A 19,977-nucleotide genomic window follows, 5' to 3' on the forward strand; every position below is an offset into this window, starting at 1 on the left:
TTCTTCCATTGGCCTACCACCGGCCATTACCACCAGCGCCCCTTTCGCTTTTAAGCAGGCAGGATCGCACTTAGTGCTAGTATTAGGTCAAATCCGGCATCTGCCGAAATTGAGATAACTCGGAAAATAATATATATAATTGCTTGTCATTCATGTAACAAGTCCATATGGAGTTACTTCTTGTGAACCTCCCGAAAAAAATCATTCTTTCTTTACTCAGGCCGAATCCCATTGATCACTTCCACTAACAATCGACGTTATGATTTCATAGCGTTGGTAAACAACTAGTCGGTCTTGTTTCCACTAGGTCATGCACGGTGTCCGTTTTTAGGAAGTATACCAATCTTCTCTCTAAAAAAGGGCACCGTGCCTGACTATAAGGAATGGTGGATTGGTGGGATTAGCTGCTTGAGCTGATTTATTCTATATACTTACAGGCCGATGTATAGTCGTGAACATCTTGTACCAAAGATTTCCCGATCCATTGCAGGGCCTCTCCCTCTTTGATAACATCAGTAAAATTTATGGCATCACGGGTGCTTCGGGGGTTATCTACTCAGTTGGGTAACCCCTGAAGTTCACACCGACATTCTTTTGCTACCGAAAATTGCGCTGCTTGGGCATTCTCCTATTTTTATTTTTTTGTTTTCGGTACGTATCGGAAAAGGATATTTTTAAGCTTTTGTGTAAAACAAAACCTTATTAAAATGAGTTTACTGCCTGTCTGTCTGTCATACGCATTTATTTCGGAAACGGTTGTAGCAATTGACACAAAATTTGATGGAAAGGTGCGAACTATGATCGCTTACTCATACAGTGAATTACATCATTCTACATCAAACTTAAAGGGGGTTCCCATGTATGCAAAAGGGGTGTGCACATTTTTTTTCAAATATAGTCATATCAAATGAAAGGTCTCGATTAGTACTTTCTAATGCCTGTCTTAGTTTTAACATCTGTTGGAAAGGTGGGGAGTGCGGGGGGCCGAAATTGATCATTTCCTCAACGGACGCATTCTCAGAAGCTACCCCACCGAAAAATCTGAAAAAAATCAGGAGGATTTCATTATATGGTAGTCTAGGCTCCGAAATACTCTTCATGCGAATTTTTGTTTGAAATAAAGTTAATAATGGTGTATACTACTGCTGGCTGCGAACCCCCCTTAAGTTCATCCTAGAATCACCATTGCAATTTTGTTTGGTGGAAGTCGCACTATTACTACAAAGTTATAATAGGTCAAATTTGTCACGTCTGTGCAAATTCAAGACGTTGAATGTCAGTATCACCAGAAAGTGGGTATTCTCATATAATATATGCATATATTAAGTGCTAGGTTCTAATCGGACAAATGTCCACTCAAATATTTTTATATAAGAAATACACAAAACTTTTCATTCTTGAAACGTCCAGTTTCCAGTTTCCCGACTTGTTTTAAGTCTAGATTTTATGAAAAGGGACCATCATCATGATTTTTTTCAAAGATTTTTCGATTAGCTGTTGGGGTTTAAATTGGGAACGCAGGCAGACAGCAAATCGATTTCAGCAAGGATTTATTTTATACAAAACATTACAAGGAGCGGAAATTTCGTAACGCTTCCAATATTTATAATTATCTATCAAATTTCATGCCATTTTTTGTAACACAACGAATAATACTTCCTGCAAATTCTAGAACGTTGACCGCATGAAATGAACCTGTTAAACTTCACCAGCAGAAGGTCATGTGCTCATTCGAACGAATGTCAAGGAAAGTTCAAAAGGGGATGATAATTGTTGTTCTTCCTAAAACCAAGAAAAGTCAACACTACACTGTGCAATGTAAAGACTTTTTCTCCGTCCTCTATTCTAAGAACCCACAAGGCATCTCATAACTAAAGACAAAGCCAATATTATTCGCATTAAAAGCAATCAATTTCTAATTGTTGTAAATTAAATACGCATTAAATTGAAAGCAGCAGTAAAATTCTGCGTCTACAATAACTTTCCAGTAATCTAGAAAATGTTACTGACAGGAGCATCCTTCCTAGAAGTGATTCCAGCGAAAGGATTTTCCAGAAGAGGAGTCCTGGTCCATGCGCCGTGATGAAGGAGTATCCTCCAGCATCCCTCGGAATAGTACTAAACCGACTTTCATTCACTCTTCAATTACATGTCTCTCTTATTGTCAGCGGAGATAGTTCGCTTAGTTTTTATCCGACGACACCCCTCTCAATGTTGGGTTTTATCCGAGTTGTAAGCGGACTCACCCACCCGCCTTTGAGTATTTTGGTACCTTACATGATGCTGTGTTGGATGAGTCTTCTACGTCCTCTTACAAAATTCCAAGCTGAATGGCAACCAGGGGAACGTTTTTCACCTCCTAGAACTCATGCGCACAGGCTACAGTGTCGTTGAATATCTCTTATCAATAACATGTTCCCTATGTTTATCCTATTTTCCTTCCGGGATAGTACTGCAAAAGTGCGCATCATCAAAGAGTCCCGTCGATGAATGAATAAAATCCTCAGGACTGGCGAAATTTACAGGACTCCTCTCTTCAGCAATCAGTTTTCTAGCACCAGCTTGAAAGGATGAAAAATTCAGTCCTACGTGAAAGCATTTAGTACATCTCGGGTAGTGAAAAGCGCTGGTCGAAATCTTACAAACACGATGTAAAACAATATCCTTAGAATCCGGTTTGAAAAAAAAAATATATATATATCTGAGGAGGGTAGAAATTTTCATCTGTTATTTTACCCTGCCATGAAAATCGGATACTGTCCTGTCGATAGGGAGTTTGCGAAATTATGCCAAGTGTAGGGAATCGGAAAAAGTAGAGCAAGCACCGTGCACGGCCTCGTTTTCCACGTTCGGGAAAATTGTTGTTTGTTGTTTGTATAAGAAGGGAAAAAGTGCGAAATTCAATGTGTGTTGGTTTCACAACTTGACCTGCCTCTCTCAGTGCTACTTTATTATAGATGGCATGTGTGTGTATAATATTTATGGTAAATAGTTGGAAAAAGTTCGCTTGAATGATGGATACAACTTTTCCATCCCGTTTCCATGTAATGCGGTCGTGTCGCGTTTGTTACGGGTGAAAGTCTGATTTTTCCATCGGCTCGGAATACTGTGCGCTCCATCAGCTGTTCCGCTCCGTAATTTTCTTCTTCAGTTGATTCCCTCGGATTCTTTCTTAGGATAATCGTATTGCGAATTAATACAAAATGCTTATTGGAATTAGAATATTCGCCACATGGATTATATTCCTCACTAGTGGATACCAGTCTAAGGCTCAGTTGCCGACTGAAAAGATACCGCTCGGTAAGTCCATTTGTTTACCAAAGTTTCCTGATGGAGATGAGGAACCATGTCATCAGCTGACCAGGAAATTGATGTTTTTGTAATACAGGTGCTATATTCGAACAAGGAACGGACGAAGTGCAGTCCGCCTTTAAATACGCCATGCTTAACCATAATCTGAATGTGACTCTGCGGAGGTTCGAGCTGCAAGCATATGTGGACGTGATAAACACCGCGGATGCATTCAAGCTGTCGCGCCTCAGTACGTGACTGCAGTTTTCAGTAATCAGGAGCAATTTAATGATTTTTCCTGCGTTTTTACAGTTTGTAACCAATTTTCAAGAGGAGTCTATTCGATGTTAGGCGCTGTTTCGCCCGACTCCTTCGATACGCTACACTCGTACAGCAACACCTTCCAGATGCCTTTCGTGACACCTTGGTTCCCTGAAAAAGTAAATAATTTGTTTTGTTCCTGCGAATATGTATGCAAATCAAGTCAACATTTATTAGGACTCCAAAACGGTCCTTCTCTACTCAATTGATTTAATAAATACACTCCCCTTCCCTAATCGAAGCCAGTCCTCAAGGCAAAATGAAAAGTATGTTAAAGTAAATGAACATCGTAATTTCTCTCCAATTCCCAGAAATTCGTAGATAATTTTTATTTTCATCAAGGGTGAGTCTATGTGAATATAAAGGAAACCTTGAAAACCTGCTACCAAAAAAAAACATGAAAGAAAAATTAGGGAATGTTTCGGTGGAAAAAAAGTGGTGTACAGCAGGAATTCAGGACGGTACTTTCTCTCTTCTGTATCTATAAATAATTTCCAATAAATCTTCGTCACAGATTTTTTCCGCGCGGATTTTTATTTCGAATCCTAAAGGATTTGGTGACGGGCAATTCCTAGTCGAAATTCAAATCTATGGAGGGTTAAGTATTTTTCTTACTTTTCCTACAAAAAAAAAACGTAAGGAGATACCTTTTTGAGATATTTTAAGCTATCTATATTTCTTTGCAAATACTGAACACCGAAAATCAGTCACTCCCATTCAAGCACGAGTTCTTGTGATATTTTGTTGTTTTACCCCTCGGAGTCAACCAGTATGCTGTGGAAAATTTCTCAATTTTCTTGGTCATCCTTTTAGCATTTCTACAGCATTTTACATTGAAAATAATCATAAGTAGCTCTTCCTAAGGTGCCTAGCCATTTATTATGGAGATGTCGTGATTTCGTATTGCGTTCATTTTCTTGCGTTATTTTAAATTAAAAAGGAAATTATTTTGTGATGTGATAGTGGAAGCTTATTAATTTTAAAGTATCTACTAGGAGTGAATCAGCTTGTTGGCCATTTTGTGTTACCAAATAAACTTATCTCTTTTTCGAACAGCCTTTTCATTCACTGCCATTTCTCCCTAAGGTGGAAGACCCAAGGTCCACTAAATGAGAAGTAGCTAACTTAGGTATCTTTCAAGCTTAACATTTTCCACCAATAACTCTCTTAGTGAAGACAACTCATCGATATCCCCTTCAAGAATCTTTCCTAAAACGAAAATTATCCTCATTCAGGTTCTTCTCTTCTTCTTGTCTCCCTTTTTCAGGAGTATATGGTGGTGTAATATCCAAAATTATTGAGCGTGAGCGCCTCAGTCCTCTAGGAGTTCGAATCGTGATATTTGTCATGGATGCTTGTGTTTGGTTTTCAACGTGTCTTGCTGTTATAGGAACATCACTTTTAAAGCGTTAAGCGAAAGTGAAATAGATAACAATTAACGAAATCACGCGTATCTCGTTGCCCAAGGTTCAAGCCCCGCTATGTCATGGATGTTGGTGTTCCTCTTTGTGCTGTCTGGCTGCTGTAGGCTTCTCACTTGCATAGCATAATAGTGGAGCAGAAGGGCAGTCTCTTCGAAAGCCAACTCATTCTTACTATCAAGCGTTTGCCTGTGAGCTTCAAAACTGGTGAAGGATTTAAAAAAGAAACATTCTTCCTGGCTTCTTATATTTACATATACATGCAGCAACTGAACTGTTTTCCTCCATTAATAGTAACCTACTTTTTCTTATCTTTCTAGATATAAGTGAATTCTATTGTAAAACATGACTCGCAATATCAAGCAATTTACTTTTTAACCTTTTCATATGCAACTACTTGTCGCGTTCCTCAGTGCTGAGAGTGGTCTGAAGTGCTGGGGATGACTTGTTTGATATCTGTCAGTTTCCAGTAGATCTCCAAGTCTAATATCTTCTATTTACTCATGAATAATTAACCTAAGTATGTTATTTGTCCTTCCCTTGACTTTTCTAGGGAGCGTTTGACATTTGGCCGTAGTTATTTGAGAGTGTTCAGCGTATTTTCAGCGTCGTCTTCCCGATCTGTGACGCAGATGTCATCCACATAACTCTTTCAAAATCTTATTATCAAACTGACACCGAAGTTAACTTCGTATCCGGTTTGGCATGAAGATTTCGCCAATGAACGAGAAGAGGGGTTTACTTATTGGGGCTGCATTTAGCTGCTTATTATACTTGCCCTTAATCTTGATGACTGTACACTTGTTTCATGAATTGTAGTAGAGGATCAGGCCTTAGTTATCAATCAAGGCCCATCCTCGAGCTTGACTTTCATCTTGTTCACGTGGTCCTCTTTATCTAATACAACCAGTGCATTACCTTTGCCCGTTTTAATGCAGTATAATCCCTTCTTTCCGAGATCTTCAAATATCTTCCTCTCTTCTGTGTTCTGAAACTCAAAAGGAATACGAGACAATTAAACATGGTTGAAACTTTACAAATTTAAAGATCCTAGAAATATACACTTCTTAACAAGGACTGAGGCAATAGACATTCCTGGAAATAAAACTAATCAAGAAACGTACTCAAGAAACTAATTATGACGTCCATTAAATCGAATAATCAGGAGGGGGGGGAGGGGTTGTTGAAATTAAGATTCAATTACCCACTCCGTTTGCGAGGGGCCAACATAAATAGGATCATCCTAGATTTATTTTTTCATTCGAATCTTACTACTAAGGAAGGCGACAAGTAGTCAACGAAATATGAATATTTACAAAAAGAATAAATCTTTAGAAAAGTGAAGAGCAAAACATTGGAAATTTAAGTTAAATTTCCTTTCAAAATTCTAGCTCTTTTAACAGTCGTGAAAAAATAGATTAGCCGATTCATCGAACCAAAATAGTATCAGATCAAATTGTAAAAACAAGTCAGGAAACCCCAAGCTCGCCAGGTTTTGTGTTTCCCTATGTGAGGAGCATAACGCGGTTCTCCATTGGCTGATAGCATTGACTCCAGATATTCAAATTGCTCAGTTCTGTCAGCGGCGGTAACCTGCCCCCAACTAAGCGATTTAAATTCGCGCATTAACGCAACCTGGATGCAGTGGCATTCCACAACTGGTGTTCTTTGTGATCGACGTATTAGCGAAGGTCTCAAATTTAAATTTTACCGCAATGTCGTCCGCCCTGTCGCTCTCTATAGTTCTGAGTGTTGGCCGACTATAAAAGGCAATGAACGGCGTCTTGCGGTAATGGGGACGAAGATGTTGCGTTGGACTAGTGGCGTGATACGTTTTAATCATATCCTAAAGAAGAATATCCGCGATCGATATAGGGTTACACCGATCGTGGGAAAACTGCGAGAGAAGCGTCTTCGATGGTATGGTCGCATAATTCGCGCGAATGAGAATTCCCTTGCCAAGATTGATCTGACCATCGAAGTCAATGGTAAACGACCAAAAGGCCAGCCAAAACAACGATGGCCTGATACGCTGGATGTGGATTTAAAACCCTCGGGAAAACAACCAGATCGGGAATTTCGTAAAATAAAATGACAAAACTGATCACGACGAGCCAACCCCGCTTGTGAACGGGACCAAGGCTGAAGAAAAAGATGTAAGGAGCGACGACTGCATGACAGTTCCATGTCACATAGTTAAAAATTCCATTCCCCTATATTTTTTAGAAAGCGATTTAAATAAATCATTTGATGGAAAGCACTGTATTGATAATAGTCAACCTCATACGCTTCACATTCGGAGTTTAATATTATAAACAAATGTGAAGAACCTAACCTAAAACAGATCCAAAAAAGGGATGAGGAGAGGTAGATTCTTCGTGACTGGCATTTTAATATTTCACTCGAATGTCAATTATTCTCGTTAATTATGATGTCAACAAGTTATTTGTATGACTTAGTTTGAAGTTTGAACTGCTATAACTGGCGTTAATGGCGAGATTTTGATGAAATTTGGCGTGTGTATGAAAAATGTGGTCCTCTAGGCCCCCTTTAAACTCCATCTAAATTTATGTCACTTACTGTGTGCGTGGGATTTCACAGTTCCCATCTGTCCACCAAATTTCGTTCAGATCGGTTTAGCCGTTTTGGAGAAAAGTGCGTGTGACAGACAAGCAGACAGACAGTGAGTTGATTTTAATAAGATTTTATTTTACAAAAAATCTCAAAAAGGTCGTACAATAAGATTTCCCATTTTATTTCAAAAGGCATTCCATGAATTTATTTTCCTTCTTGAATCTTTGCCTCATTCAGTGGCGGCGTTAGCTCGGTGATATCGGATTGACCACTTCTCTGGATAATATGTAGATATCGATAGGTGATGTATGTAATATCACAAAAGTTACATCATTTTAAAGTGTAATACCATCACCGTCAACCATGACCGAGCTCGATCCGAACGTTATAACATCACCGCATTACCAAACAATACCCCATTAAAAAGTGTGAGTCAATTACTTCTGCCAAAGGTAATATTTTGTAGTGTGATATCACATTTGTTACCTAACAATACAGTTTTTGAGTGTCAAGCCGACGCCGCAAGCAGTATCTATTGTTGTTATGATTGTCTATTCTTTTGACTGGCTTTGGCCTAAAAAAAGATTTGAATATGGAGATGCAAATTCCGGGCTTTAAGTAATTGATTCGTAATATTGCGACTTTGAATGAATATCGGCTGCTGATTATGTTTTCGTAGTACAAGCGGCTGAAGCGACTATCGAGTGCCGATGTTAACTCTCGGCTGCAATACTGTGGGAAGGTTTTCCAGACATTTTTCAGCGTGCCAGACCATTTGTGTTTTGAGGGATATACTAGTTCAGCGCCATTCAATTGCATTATCATATCATTTTGAGAATGTAATAATTTCTTGGTGATGAGCAAACCAACCACGACTGTCATCGTTTCTAATATGATCATAAACAGTATAATATTGCTTCCAATAATATTGTCTTTAGGGATCGAAATTGACAACTGGTCAGGCCGATTTTTTTGCTGGGCTCTTAAGAGGGAGCCTTTTTAACTCTAAGCCGCGTTTTAAGCTCTTCACTGCTTTGTAAATTTATCTTTTATTGCTTTTGGCTAAATTCTTATCAATTTTTCTCAGTTCATGTTCCCTGTTTTGCTTGTCTTCGCTTTTTGATTATCGTAATTAATGCATTATTTTCGAGCGCCTCCTGGCATTCCCCGTCAAACCAATTTTTTCTTCAATGTCGGGATTTAGACCTCATTTCTTGCCGGCTTTGTATATGGAACTTGTAGAATAGGCTGGCTTTTATTCCCTCAACATACGATACGTCTATTTGGTTTCAACCATGTGGTTGCCAGATTCGCAGTTCGCTATGAAATATGATCTGACATCAAAAATGTTAGCGTAGCATATTTTCTGGTTAGGGGTACGGTCCATAGATTAGAGTTTTTTGTATGTTTTCCGGAGTAATTTATTGTTATAAAGGAGAAAGGTCAATCAATGATATATTTCCGCTTCTTTCGATGTCAAAAGTGAAGCTCTACCATATTTGAAGAATACTAAACAAAATCTTTCATTTGACATCCAACATGTCTTTATTCGGTAGACAAATATTTACACCTCCATTTTACGTGTCTGGGGACCTCCCCTAAACTCAACGAAGAATGATTAGTGCTATGGTAGGGTGGCTGTTACGAGGCAGACGGTGCGGACAATGTGGTAGTTGTGGGATGCGAATATGTACGTCGATATTTTTAAAAAAAAATCTGCATGCACCGCAGAGAAATAGGAGGTTTGTCAAATATTCAAGACATGCCAAAACGCGAAACATAAAGTGTTAAAAATATACATGTGGTAATACTGAATTGTCCCAAGCTACACAAAACCTCTCAACAATCCTTGGAGTGCAATATTATTGAGAACCTATTCCCATTTCAAACAAAAGATACTTAATGGAAGGTCTTCTCGAATAATGGAGAAAAATTCCAGATGAATATATCCAACGTTTGGCGAAATCCATGCCACTGCCCAGTGCAGGATGTATATCCTGTAGTCATTTTTTGAGTTTTTAATGTCATTATTACGATTTTTTGGCGCTATCCGGATTTCATTTTTGCATATGAAAATAGAGTTTCTTTTGTTTTTCGCCCTCAACAAGGGTTTCATTTTGTTCTTTTTCTTTGATTCTTTTTGCATTGCATCCAACAGACTGTACGCAACGTCTTTGTCAAAAAACAAAACACAAACAACTCCTTTTTTAATTTAAACGAACAGCTCACAACAGTCCAGTTTTTTTGTTAAGTTGATACCACCTTTGCTGACATACTTGTCAACATTTCAGCTCTTATGGATCATTAGTATCTACCTGGCGTCTGTTTACATTAGTCAATTTTTTGCTTTTTGTAGGATTTTAATGTGGTTAGTTTTATTGAGCAGAGAGTTTGTATGGAATTTCGTGTTATTAACGAAATTAGAGTCTGCATTGTCCGAAACTCAGGTGGAGTGGTATAAAGACTTTCAAAGTGGCCATGCACTGTTAGAGAGTTTGCCTTGCCGCAAATGCCTAACCACATCAAACACTGACGAAAACATGGAAGAAATAACATTCGAAAATGGTCATACCAGTTAAAGTGAGGTTGTTAATAAGCTTGGCACATCATATGGAACGGTTTACCACGTTTTAGTGAAAATTTTGCATATGAGACGTCTCGTCCCAAAAGACCGAAATTTCATCCTAAAACATCGAAAGACGGTTGCTGAGAACATGATTTCTGTAGCGAATGATGACCCAGCCTCCATTTTCTTTCTTTTTCTTCAGCCTTTGTCCCGTTCACAAGCGGGGTCGGCTCGTCGTGATCGGTTTCGCCATTTCGCTCTATCGAATGCCTGATCTGGGTGCAATCTCAAGGCTTTCAAATCCCCATCTAGCGTATCAAGCCACCGTTGTTTAGGTCTGCCTTTTGGTCGTTTACCATCGATTTCGATGTTCAGACCAATCTTGACAAGTGAATTCTCGTTGGCACGAATTGCGTGACCATACCATCGAAGCCGCCTCTCTCGCAACTTTTCCACGATCGGTGCAACCCCATAACGATCGCGGATACCCTCATTTCGGATGTAATCGAAACGTGTGACGCCATTAGTCCAACGTAGCATCTTCGTCTCCATTACCGCAAGACGACGTTCATTGTCTCTTATAGTTGACCAACACTCAAAACCATAGAGAGCGACTGGACGGACGACATTGCGGTATGACCCAGCCTCCATAAAATCCATAATTAGATTAGACGTGATTCTATGAGTCTGACATGGAGATAAGTCAACAATCGTTCGAGTGACGCTTAAAGGCCTCACCAAACAGAAAGCGGACTGTCCACGGAAACTGTCCGTGCTGTAGTCCGTTGGGGACAGGGGATGTCAACAAACTAGTTTTATCCAAAAGGTGATTGGACGTGCACTGCTGCAAATTGCTTCAATTTTAAAAAAGCATTTGAAAAGATAAAACAAAATTTGGCTGAAAATTAAGTCGTTTTTGTGTTGCTTATAAATTTCCGGTACTTTTTAATCATCAATTTTGTGATTAGATATCAACTGAAGGCGAAATTAGTGAGGCGTTGAAGGTTATCCCTCGAGATATCATAGGGGCTGTGGCCATCGTTTGTTCCTCTATTCGAATCAACTTTTACATTTAATTTGCAAGTGCTATTTTGATATAATTTGTGTGGCAGCGTAGCGGAAAGTCTTTCTGGGCTAGAGTGAAAATTGTCCTTAAATTCTGTTGTGTTCTGTTGTGGACTGTATATTTGTCAGTCTGACATTAAAAAATTTCCTACTTTGAAAGTAAATTCACACTCCCCATTTTCCTGACAGCTTCCCACTTTTAAATATTCTCTTTGACTTCATTTCAATAATCTCACAGCACAACCCCGGCCCCCGCACTCCCCACCTTTCCAAAAGATGTCAAAACTAAGGCATCAGAGAGCGCTAATCGAGACCTTCCGTTTGATACCCCACTTGACTATATTTGCATATATGGAGACTCTACTTATGTAATTCACTACATGAGCGAGCGTTCACAGTTCCCACCTTTCCACTAAATTTAGTGTCAATTGCTACAATGGTTTCCAAAAAAATGTGATAGACGGACAAACAGACAGTAAACCGATTCAGTTTTACACAAAACCTTAAAAATGCAAATGAGCTACCGCCGGTCTGAGGTTTGACCTTCCAATTTCGGGAGAATATCGCTTCCAAGAATTATAAGACCAGATAGGTGTCTTTAGAAGTACTGGATCTCCAAAAAAAAATTATTTATAAAAAAACGTGATATAAAAATAGTATCTTATACTGATAAGGGATGCGTATCGAATGCTGAAGGTAATGCTAGTTTACACAAGACCAACTGCAGTGAAATGTACACGAAAATCAGTTGAAGTTGGGCTCGAAACATTTTATGAGAACTGAGCTGAACAGAAACCAACAAAATCAAGGTTCCTAGTCTTACGAACCAGTGCACTATTCTCATCTCCAGTAATGGCCACGACATTGAAGGTATAGACAAATTTATAAAACTGTGCTCCGCTGTTTCTACCGGTGGTAATACCAAATTCATTGCTAATCGGCGCATTAACAGCACCAGATCCGCCTGCAATCTCTAGAAGGCGTTCAGGGATCTAAACCCAAAATCAACCCGAAGTATTTCCATACACTAATTAAGTTCTACATATGATATCGCCTCAGGTTTCATTTTGCAGATTTATTGGTAAACCTTCCGCCCCTGATTCTTTTACCCTTGTACTTCTCGAGCGGCAGACTTATTCACTTTTTCCAGTCTGTGTCTTTTTCTTCTGTCTGTGAAATCGCTTCGTCGCTAGGACGAGTTCCCAATAAGTTTCTGCGCGCACCGGCGTGCCTGGGGATTTCCACGTTGCCAGAAATGTAGTCACCAGTCGTACCAATGGTTAAGTTCTTGAAGCGATTGTGAAGACCACTTGTCAATGCTGCCTCCAAAATATCTGGTAGCTGTCGGCTATTGCAGCGCCCATTTCCTCCTTTGTAATAGGTGGCTTCAGTTTTTACTCTCACCTAATTGTCAGGGGGAGTCGAGATGGTGTTATTATCGAAAACGCCTACGGAGTAAATATTGTATAGAAAATTCCAAATATATAATAGTAAACAAGTCGGGAAACCGGAAGCTGGACGCTTCAGGTACGAAAGGTTTTATGTAATTCTTAGTACGTAGCACGTAATATATCCATATATTATGTGAGAGTATCCACTTTCGGGTGATATTGACATTCATAGTCTTCAATTTTCAAAGAAGCAACAAATTTGAGGTATTGTTGGTAAGATCATGCTCTATGTTATAGCCTATATCACAGCAAAATTTCATGGCACTAGGATGAACTTAAGGGGGGTTTCTAACCAATTACAAAAAATTGTAGTAATATACTATTATTAACTTTATTTAAACAGATGTTGGCATGGAAGGTATTTCGGAGCCCAGGCACCATATAGTGGCAACCTCCTGATTTTTTTCAGATTTTTCGGTTTGGTAGTTTCTGAGAATGGCCCCCTTAAAGAAGTGATCACTTTCAACCCCCCGCGCTCCCCACCGTTCCAACAAATGTCAAAACTAAGATCGGCTTTGAAAAGTACTAATCGAGACCTTTAATTTGATACCCCACATGACTATATCCGATGAAAAAAAATTTTACACCCCCCTTTTGCATGTATGGGGACCCCCCCCCCCTTAAATTCGACGTAAAAGGATGTAATTCATTGTATGCGTGAGCGTTCACAGTTCCCACCTTTCTACCAAATTTGGTGTCAATCGCTATAACCGTCTCCGAGAAAAATGCGTGTGACGGACAGACAGACAGACAGACAGGCAGACAGACAGACAGACAGACAGTAAACCGATTTTAATAAGGTTTTGTGTTTACACAAAACCTTAAAAATGTGGTTGCTGTAGCTATAGTTGGAATAAAGTTGATGGGCCGTCTTTTTTCTTGCGGAAGTCCAATTAGAAACGGCGAAACGGCCCAACGCAATGGAACTCCTGAAAGCAGCAGTTTGTCGCAATTTTCTGGGTGCTCAGCAACGTTGGAAGTTTTCAGTTTCGGTTGGAAACCAATTGATCAGTGGAAAATGGCATATGAAGAAGAAAAGGAAGCGGAGGATCTGCCAGCAGATAAAGCAGGAATCATGCGAATCGTCCAACATAAAGCTCCACAAACGGAGCAATCACCAAAAAAGCAGAAGACTGTTCAGGACACCTCCTGCCAATATAACTCCAAATGCTATGAGCATTAGTGGTACACCAGCACGAGGTACTTCTGATTATTCGCCACAAGCCGTTTATGCTGCTTATTTTGAAATTATTCACTTGTCACAAGTCCACACTGGGGTGTAATGGAGGTCACCCACTACATATGTTGAAAAAAATAAATTAATTTTTAATTATTTCTAGTTGTTCAATATTTTTATTTTTGGTTATTGCATTTTAACTTTTGATTTTATTTATTTATGACGAAAATCGGCAGCACATTTTTACTCCGTGATTGACAAGCAATATTGAGACATTTCAGTTATTTTTGTAAAAAGTCAAAAAATTAAAAAGCATGGACTACTTTCTCAACGGTCTCGTGGCAGGTTGCGGTTTCTCTCAGTGCGCCTCGTATCGCGCTTCCGCAAAGGTAAGGTGGGTCTTCGGGTAAATCTCTAAAATATGATAATATAGTATTATTAACTTTATTTGAGCAGATATCGGATTGAGACTTTGTATGGGTGCATCATCGTAAATTTTTCGAATTTTTCGGTTTTAGGAACGAGACCTGTTACACTTTTCGGGGCACACATTTTGAACTCAGACTTCCCAACGTTTCATCAAATATGGAAAATATTAATAGCGTCGGGAAGTAATAATCAAGCGCTTTCATTTGATACCTCACATGACCATATTCTATGAAAAAGAAATTTACACCCTCCTTTCGCAAGTATGGGGAGCCCCCCTTTAACTTAATAGAAAATGGCCGTCCTCGGTATATGCAAAAGGATACACAGACCACACGTTCACAAACAACAAACATTAAATCGATTGTCATAAGGTTTTGTTTCACATAAAACCTTAAAAACGAGGATATGGGAGACGGAATTGTCAATATCAATGAAACGTTGACGGCTACTCATTTCAGGAAGATTATTTCATGGCCACTATATCTTTTGCCCTTACAAAGTAATACCGTCATTCGTGTCAAGTGTCAAGTGTCAGATAGTTAGAAAATTGAAATTTCATCGTGCAGATTCAGCTCTTTGACACTGGTAAATATACACAATTTTCAAAATTGATGAAGAGATTTATATTTAATAAGAAACTTGAGTCAATTCTGCAGAAAATGAGAATTTTTTCCTATGCTTCGCCGTTTTGTGAAAAAAATCTAAAATTTTAATCTTGTGTACTTCATAGCTAGTGCCTTGTGTAGTTCACGAAAAAACATTTTTATGATTCCGGATGATGATCCAAGGAACTACTGCTCGTTCTGGAGGGAAAAACCGTATTCTGTTTATACAGGTCTGCAGCAGACATTTTTTAAAAAATGCGACGTCAATGTCTTTTCATAATCTAAAAGATACAATCCAATTTAAAAATGTACTCCCGAAATAATCTCGGGAAAACCCTTTTTTTTTTGTGGTCTCCAAACAGATATAACCCCTTAAACTCCACACAAAATCATGCGGCTGGTGAAGGTATAAAATATATCACTTAGAGAAGCATCCATAAACTCGGACGCTTGATGGATGTTTGAACGACCATTGCCAAATTCTTCCTCCTTTTTTTAACCAAATTCATTTCCAGTAGCTATTATCCGTGCAAGTCGACGTCGACGTTAGCCCAGCTTAGACGCTTTCGATGAGCTTTGTGGTCAATGGAGATTTTCTCGTCTAACTCTTGTGAAAAACAGCACTCTCGCTAGCTTTTCCTGATTCTGTTTAATGGCACCTTACTATTCTTGGAAATTTTGGAAATTGTAGATTTCTTCAAAACAGGGGTAATGGTTTTATCCTGTGTTTGAGTGGTACCTCTACTTGGCGCCCTCCCAGGTAGATCATCGACATTACCTAGAATTCCGAAAATACAAGCTTATTTGGTTCGGAAATCTTCGAAATTTTTATGGCCTATTCTCATTTTTGGCCTTCTTTTATGACATGCCAGAAACACTACTTGGAGGCAGTTCATGTGCTTGGTAGGCTTTTTCTTTAACAGTTAATTACTTCTGAATATAATACAATTACAATTGCCATCTTGCTTTAATATCTCCTGGATGATTTAAATTCTGATTACCTGTACTCTATGTCTACAAATAAGGATATAATGGCGTACACGTTCTACATGAACATAATCTCTATATCTTGAAATATAGTCCACATCAGTAAAAAAGAACAAGAGGATAATTTTACAAAAGTTAATGCTCTCTGGCTATTACGGGCACTTGCGCCGCCATCAAAAATTTTATTCGGCCATACAGAACAGAACTTCCAGGAACGCCTTGGTGGAGAATATGTTATACTTCAGAGGATAATTATGCTGACCTAGTGTCTAGACAAATTGTAAATATTTTTGAGAATAGGTAAAAATCTTTATGAGGCTGTTATCCTAACCTGATTTCTAGACGGAGGTCAAGGAGATGGAAAAAACACCGAAACTTAATGCTTTGATTTTTTTTTGCAACAAAAGTTTAAATACAACCCTTGAAACTCTAATCTAATATAATAACAAGTCGGGAAACCGGAAGCTGGGCGCTTCAGGTATGAAAGGTTTTGTTTGCTTCTTCTGTGAGTATATTTGAGTGTAGAGCTATCCCATTTGTACGTAGCCCGCTAAGAATATGCATTTAGCATGTCAGATTTAGTACTTCGGGTTGTAAATTTACACGGTAAAGCAACTTTGAGCTACTGTAACTTTGTTACAAATAGTGTGATTTTGATCAAATTTGGAGATAATATGCTTCATATCATATTTTATACTACTATCAACTTTAATAGTAATATACTATTATTAACTTAATTTGAACAGATATCGATATGGATACATGATTTTTTCTCAGATTTTTCGGTTGGATAGTTTCTGAGAATGGGTCCGTTAAATAAATCACCACTTTCCACTCCCCCCACTCCCCGCCTTTTTAACAAATCTCAAAACTAAGATCGGCTTCAAAAAGTACTAATTAAGACCTTTCATTTGATATCCCACATGACTATATTCGGTGAAAAAAATGTTTACACCCCCCTTTTACATGTATGAGGACCTCCCCCCCTAAATCTCAACGTAGAAATATATCATTCACTGCATGTCTGGGGGTCTACAGGTCCCACCTTTTCACCAAATTTCGTGTCAATCGGTATAGCCGTTTCTGAGAAAAGTGCCTGTGACAGACAGACAGACAGAAGAAAAGGGTCGTTGAACTTACAGGTTACTCCCTTCCGTCAGGAAGTGGCTGGAGAGAAAGAATGGGGAGATCAATTATAATCTCACCCAGTTTTTCACCGGCCATAGAGGATACCGTCAATACCTGTACAGGTTCAAATAGGACACCGGACCTAATTGTCCAAACTGCGACGAGGTCCCAGAGGACCCAGCGCACGTATTCTTCCAATGTCCTAGGTTTGTGGAAGAAAGAAGGAACCTAGAGGAAACTCTAGGTGAAGTAGTATCACCGGAGAATGGTAGCTTGCCAGGAAGACTGGGATGCGATCAATTCCGTGATCGCAGTAATGCAGGATAAACTGCGAAAAGCAGAAGAAGTGAGGAAGGTGCGGTTACGAATCCCGCGGGAAGACGGAAGGAGACCTAGCTAAAGTAAGCTAACTCCACCCCGTGATGTAATACCTAAAGGTGGTTCCACGGGGTAGGGGGAGACGGGGGTGGTTTTAGTGGATAAAAATCCCACACTCTGGCGTGCCCAGGCCAGAGTCTTCTGAAGATTTCCACCTCCTTAAAAAAAAAGAGACAGACAGACAGACATTGAACCGATTTTAATAAGGTTTTGTTTTTGTTTTTTAAACAGCGTACTCAAATTAACGAAAAACTGTGCAATATACCAGGTTGTTCAATAAGTTTTACGGTTCGATAAGAAAAACACAATTTTATAGTTTGAATTGCACTTTATTATTCATTATAGTCTGCGTAAACATCAATACACTTGTTCCAATGAGATTCCAATTTATGAATTCCATCCCGGAAGTGAGAATTTCGAAGGGCTGAAAAAATATGCTTCCACAGCTGTTATGACCTCATCATTTGATGAAAAACGCTTTTCTTGTATGAATTTTTTAGGTCTGGAAACAGATGGTAGGTGCTAGGGACTAAATCTGGTGAATACAGTGGATGCTCCAACAATTCATGGATTTTAGCCATTGTCAAAATGGTCTTACGACACGGTGCATTATCCTGATGAAAAGCAATTTTTTTCTTCTGCAAACCTAGTCTTTTTTTCACGATTTCTTTCCTTCAGCTGATCTAAAAGGTTACAATAATATTCAGAATTTATTGTTTTACCAGTTTGCAAGTAATCCACAAATACAATTCCTTTCGAATCTCAAAACCTGATGCTAACACCTTCTTGGTAGATTTCTGGACACGAAATCGTTTCGAAGCCGACGAACCAGGTTCACTCATTCTTTAGCCTCTCGTTTTGATTCAGGATCATGGCGATAGACCCAAGCCTCATCCATAGTGATGAATCGACCCACATAATCCAATTTATTCTTTCGAAAACGTTGTAAATGTTGCTGAGAAAGTTGCATTCGATTTTGTTTTTGTTCTATTGTTAACGAATGCGGCACCCATTGCGCACACAGCTTTCTGAAGCCCAATACTTCAGTCAAAATATTGCCTACACTGCTCAATGACAAGCATACGGCTTCTACTAAATTTCTTTCAGTCACTCGACGATTTTTCAATACGATATCCTGGATTTTTTCTGCGATTTCTGGTGTTATTCTGTTTTTGGGCGTCCTTGACGTGGATTGTTTTGAAGGCTGGTATTGCCACGTTTAAACTCAGAAACCTAACTTTATACTGTATCAATCGAAGGCGAAGAGTCCTTATACACTTTCAACATCTGTTCATAAATTTCCTTCGCTTTTAAACCTCCCAAAAATAAAAATTCGATCATTGCACGATACTTGATTTTTTCCTTTGTAAAAAATTTGTGGGCCAGTCGATACTAAATGGGTTGTAAACAAAGAATGAATTGACAGATTGGAATGAAACTTCACATACGTTCATATAAAGAGTGTACCAACGTAACAACAAATTAGGCTAGTAACAACGCTCTCTCTTATCGAACCACCAAACTTATTGAACAACCTAGTATAAGATAACAAGTCGGAATACCGGCAGCTGGCGCTTCTGGTATGAAGGTTTTATGTTCATCTTATGTGAGAGACTTTCGACACACATTGTCTCATTCGTATATGGCTAGAAACCCAAAATTTTTCTTCATATTTTCTTTCAAATTACAAAAAATACATACATATTCTAGACGCAGATATTATTCTCATCCTAAACAAATGAACATTGCCCATTGTCTCGAATATTATACATAGTATAGCCATAAGTTCTGTCAGTCAAACAAATTTTTATTTCTCACGTAGTAATAAACTAAATCAATCGAAAAGTACACCACTAGAAAAAGGAAGCAAAATGGCCGCCGCTAGCATCTATGTAGGACCGAAGTCTGTGAGGCCATGCATCGATCGCTTCACGCACGGTATGCAGCAGCATTTCTCGAGCCCATTTCTCCCCCCCCGGGATACTGGCCTTCAAACTCTCCAAATGGGTGTAAGTTTGATTGCAACTTACACCCATTGCTCTAACTTAGCCCAAAGGCTGTAGTCCAAAGGCTGCCTGAGGCTCATTCATCCGTGGTTATGAAGTCAAGAATATGCGCCGCTAACCACTGCTGAATTATCTTGGCTTTGTGAGCGGGGACCGAGTTCTGCTGAAAGCACCACGGTTTTCCAGCGAATAGAGATTCACTCAATGGCTTGACTACATCCTCTAACAGCTATTTCTCAACAAGGCATTTCCATGCGTCCACGTGCAATGAGTAAGGTTAAAAAAATCTGAAACTGGGTGCCGCATGAATTGAACGATAGGCAGATGGAGCGGAGCTAAAACACATGCGAAATCTTGCTTGTTAGACACAAAAGAAAGATGTTTTTGCATCGAATTGTGGCTGTCGACGAATCCTAAACGAAAAAAATCGTTGGTTGATGACGGCCAATTAGCAACATCTTCTGCACGACCAAATCGCTTCGGACGGAAGACGATGCTGTGCGTGTCGTAAGATCAGCGTGGTATTGTCTACTATGAACTGTTAAAATCTAATGAAACTGTCGATGCCCACCGTTATT

The 19,977-nt window shown here is 39.1% G+C and overlaps 1 protein-coding gene across 1 annotated transcript in view; it reads left to right on the forward strand.

Annotated features, from left to right (window-relative positions):
• Positions 1-2,637: 2,637 nt before the first annotated feature.
• The window catches only part of LOC119648724 (glutamate receptor 1-like), a 97,026-nt gene continuing 79,686 nt past the window's right edge, over positions 2,638-19,977 (forward strand). The window contains exons 1-3 of the mRNA XM_038050535.1: positions 2,638-3,300; positions 3,389-3,541; positions 3,604-3,731. Of these exons, the coding sequence (XP_037906463.1) occupies positions 3,204-3,300; positions 3,389-3,541; positions 3,604-3,731 (378 nt within the window). The 5' untranslated portion in view covers positions 2,638-3,203. The remainder of the gene's footprint in view (positions 3,301-3,388; positions 3,542-3,603; positions 3,732-19,977) is intronic.

This window comes from Hermetia illucens, chromosome 2 (assembly GCF_905115235.1).
Source record: "Hermetia illucens chromosome 2, iHerIll2.2.curated.20191125, whole genome shotgun sequence".
In the NCBI taxonomy this organism is placed as follows: domain Eukaryota; kingdom Metazoa; phylum Arthropoda; class Insecta; order Diptera; family Stratiomyidae; genus Hermetia; species Hermetia illucens.